The sequence below is a fragment of the Triticum dicoccoides genome, chromosome 6A (assembly GCF_002162155.2).
Source record: "Triticum dicoccoides isolate Atlit2015 ecotype Zavitan chromosome 6A, WEW_v2.0, whole genome shotgun sequence".
NCBI lineage: Eukaryota > Viridiplantae > Streptophyta > Magnoliopsida > Poales > Poaceae > Triticum > Triticum dicoccoides.
In genome coordinates, this window is record NC_041390.1 from 596720938 (window position 1) to 596723996 (window position 3059).

Below are 3059 nucleotides of genomic sequence, written 5' to 3' on the forward strand. Positions count from 1 at the left end.
TCTAGTAAATGTCCGTGCACTTTTAGCTAGGAGACTAGTGCCTATGCACCCATTGTCTAAATACACATGAGACTAGTGCACTTGTTTCTAGAATAGAGGCTAGACATGAGACTAGATGTGAGGAAGCAACGTCTATTTCTTTACACTCAAAGAAGAAAGAAGCATGCAAGATCGATCATCCTTCATAGATCAACAATGAATGCATTGGGAAGACACTAATCCAACTTACAAGAGCAGTTATGAAAGTTTGATATCTTCTAAAATGTATTCTTGTGTTTCTTGTTTTCTTTGGTCTTTCTTTTCCAGTCAAAATTTGGTGATGTATTCCCATGTATCAAATATCAATAATGAAAAAGAAGTTATGGGTTTGCAAAGAAAATTACACACGTACAGGATGCGGCCAGATGCGTCCGCGCGTTGGGCGCACGGTCACCGCATCCCAGAAACTATCCGGACACGATCCCATTACATGCCCTACCCAAACAGAAAATCCGGATAAAACAGACGTCCGTTTGGGGTCGTACGATGAAGTTGGCCTAACCCATGTGCAAATTAAGCCTATAACTGCGGACAGAGATATACTACCACATGCATGGTCTGCCTGTAGATTCGCCTGTATAACGGGTAGTACCAAGAATTGGCGCATGCATATGGATGTATCTACGCAAGTGAACAACTGTGCAGGTTATGCCAAGACGGCAAGACCACGAGACCGAGCGTGGGCGAGCGCCGGGCCACCGGCCGGCCGACGCCGAGATTCCGGTGGACGCATGCATGCACGTATCTCGCACAGCAATCATGGGTTCATGGCCGTATACGAACACACTCTCGTCTTGCCACTCAACGGCGCCGTGGTAGGCGTCTGGACGACGGACAAAGATACGTACGTACCACTTGTTGTTCTGCAATAAATAGTCGTATCATCATTTGGTTTGTATTGTTGTATGTATGTATTGGCGTACATATGGGAACTGCATGTGCAAATTGAGCAAGTAAACCATGTGCCACGTATGTACGGCCCAGCGAGCACCGGTCCACTCTGAGTCTCTGAGATTCCCATGGACACATGCATGCATGCATGTATCTCGCACAGTACACAGTGCACACTAACACACAGGACACAGCGATCATGTGTGGCGTATACATCAGCCCGCAAGTGCACCACGTACGGAGGTCGTAACACGTCGCCGAGTGGTCGCTGCTCTCACGTACGTGCGCCGAATGTGGACGACGTGGGGCCTTTGGACCCTTTGCCTCTATCATGTGGCCATGTGCATGCACGTGCACTGTCCCCTCACCAACCAATCAAAGCCCCATCGCACTGCACACACATGCACACACACACATGAACACACGATCATGCATATCTCCTCTCCCTCTCTCCCCAACTCACACGCACCAAATATATCTCCTCCAAGGACAGCTCATTAGCGTCCATATATATATGTGTGTGCGTGCGTACACTGATGCATACTACACACAATCGAGCTTGTACTCCGCATGACAAAAGCACCACACGCACGGCGCACTACAGTTCACGCCAAGTTCGCGATAAGGTTTCTTGCTCCCTCATCATCATCGCCGGCGGTTTGTTGGTTGTAGCTACCTTGGTGTCGTCTGCCTAGGTCCCTCCCTTATCATGCAAGGCTCGATGCAGTTCAAGCGGGCGCTGCTCAAGAGCCTGCTCCTAGGTCTCCGGGAGCGTGGCGTCGCGTCTAGGGAGATGGGCTTCCTCGAGAGGAAGCGCGCCATCAGGCGCGCCGCCGACGCCGCCCTCGTCTCGGCCAGGGGCTCCGACGCGACGCGTTGGAGCCAGGCGCTGGAGACGCAATGTCGGCCGTCGACGAGCAAGAGGGTCTTGAGGAGGTGCCACCGGCCTAGGCCGAGGAAGGCCGGCACGGCGGCGAGGCCGAGGGGCTCGGCTGGCGTCGTCGCGAGGGCCATGCTGAGGAAGAGGACGCAGGTCTTGAAAGGGATCGTCCCGGGAGTGCAAGCCGTGGACGATGAGTGCACGCTGCTGGGCGAAGCCTTGGACTATGCCGTGTGTCTCAAGGCTCAAGTTGATGTAATGCAACTTCTGGTGAGGGCTCTTCAAGCTCCGAAACAATAGCAAGGGAGTCTCTTTGCGTGTGCGGAGTTCGTGGAGATAATGCTTCTCTACCTTCGTTCGACAGCAACTCACAGCATGCAGTGAGAGGGTCAGCGATCATGGATATGTAATATTTTTAGTATGCCAAATTGTCATGTAAAATATTATGCATATAGCTATATTATGCTCCCTTCTCTCTAGAGTTACCATAATCGGTCTGTTCAACAATGCATGTCATATACGCGCACATCAATAATCATTTTCATTATGAGCATATATTGGTAAAAAAAAGAAGTTAAAGGACCTGTTGCATGCATGCACTCCGGTGAAATTGAAATTCTCCGTGAAAATGTGGAGTTTGTCCAATGGATAGAGTCGGCCAAGATTTTGCAAATGTTCAAGTCGATGGTACTAATCGTCTGATAATCTTGATTCTTCCCATTCTTGAGCAAATCTCAATGTGGAGACTTGCATCTAATGGCTAGGGCGTCGACTTGGATATAAGAAAAATCTTAGCCAACTTAGTTTTAGGGAAACCGAAAGCTATACCAAGTAAAAAAAAAATCATGAATATGCAGGATTGCGTATCATTTCATTTGTAGGTGAAGAATGAAACAACTTCAGAACTACGTACACAAGATGGTGTGGTTGCCAGCGCATGAGCATAACAGGGATAGGGATGCTCAGCCCTACAAAGTCTACGTCTCGGCTAACAGTAGGTAATTATGCGTGGATAAAACATTAATAGATAAATTTAGAGAAAATTTATTTTGATTTATAGAAGATGAATAGACAGATTTAGAGAAATTTTACTTTCATTCTAAGATGTTTCCTATTTCCTATCGAGTAGAGTCAACAATAGCTCGAGGAAACAGTTCACTATAACTATTGCTCTGTATGATTGAGAACAGTGTGGGTGCACATGCGCGTAGGCTCACAATACTTTTGATTAGACCTGAATAATATTTCA

At 47.9% G+C, this 3059-nt stretch overlaps 1 protein-coding gene across 1 annotated transcript; it reads left to right on the forward strand.

The window, feature by feature from the left end:
* The first annotated feature begins 1483 nt into the window (after nt 1-1483).
* On the forward strand, nt 1484-2354 carry LOC119314436 (transcription factor IBH1-like 1). Its single transcript, XM_037589149.1, has one exon. It carries the CDS (start codon nt 1640-1642, stop codon nt 2108-2110), a length of 471 nt encoding a protein of 156 aa, XP_037445046.1. The 5' UTR covers nt 1484-1639; the 3' UTR covers nt 2111-2354.
* The last annotated feature ends 705 nt before the right edge of the window (nt 2355-3059 follow it).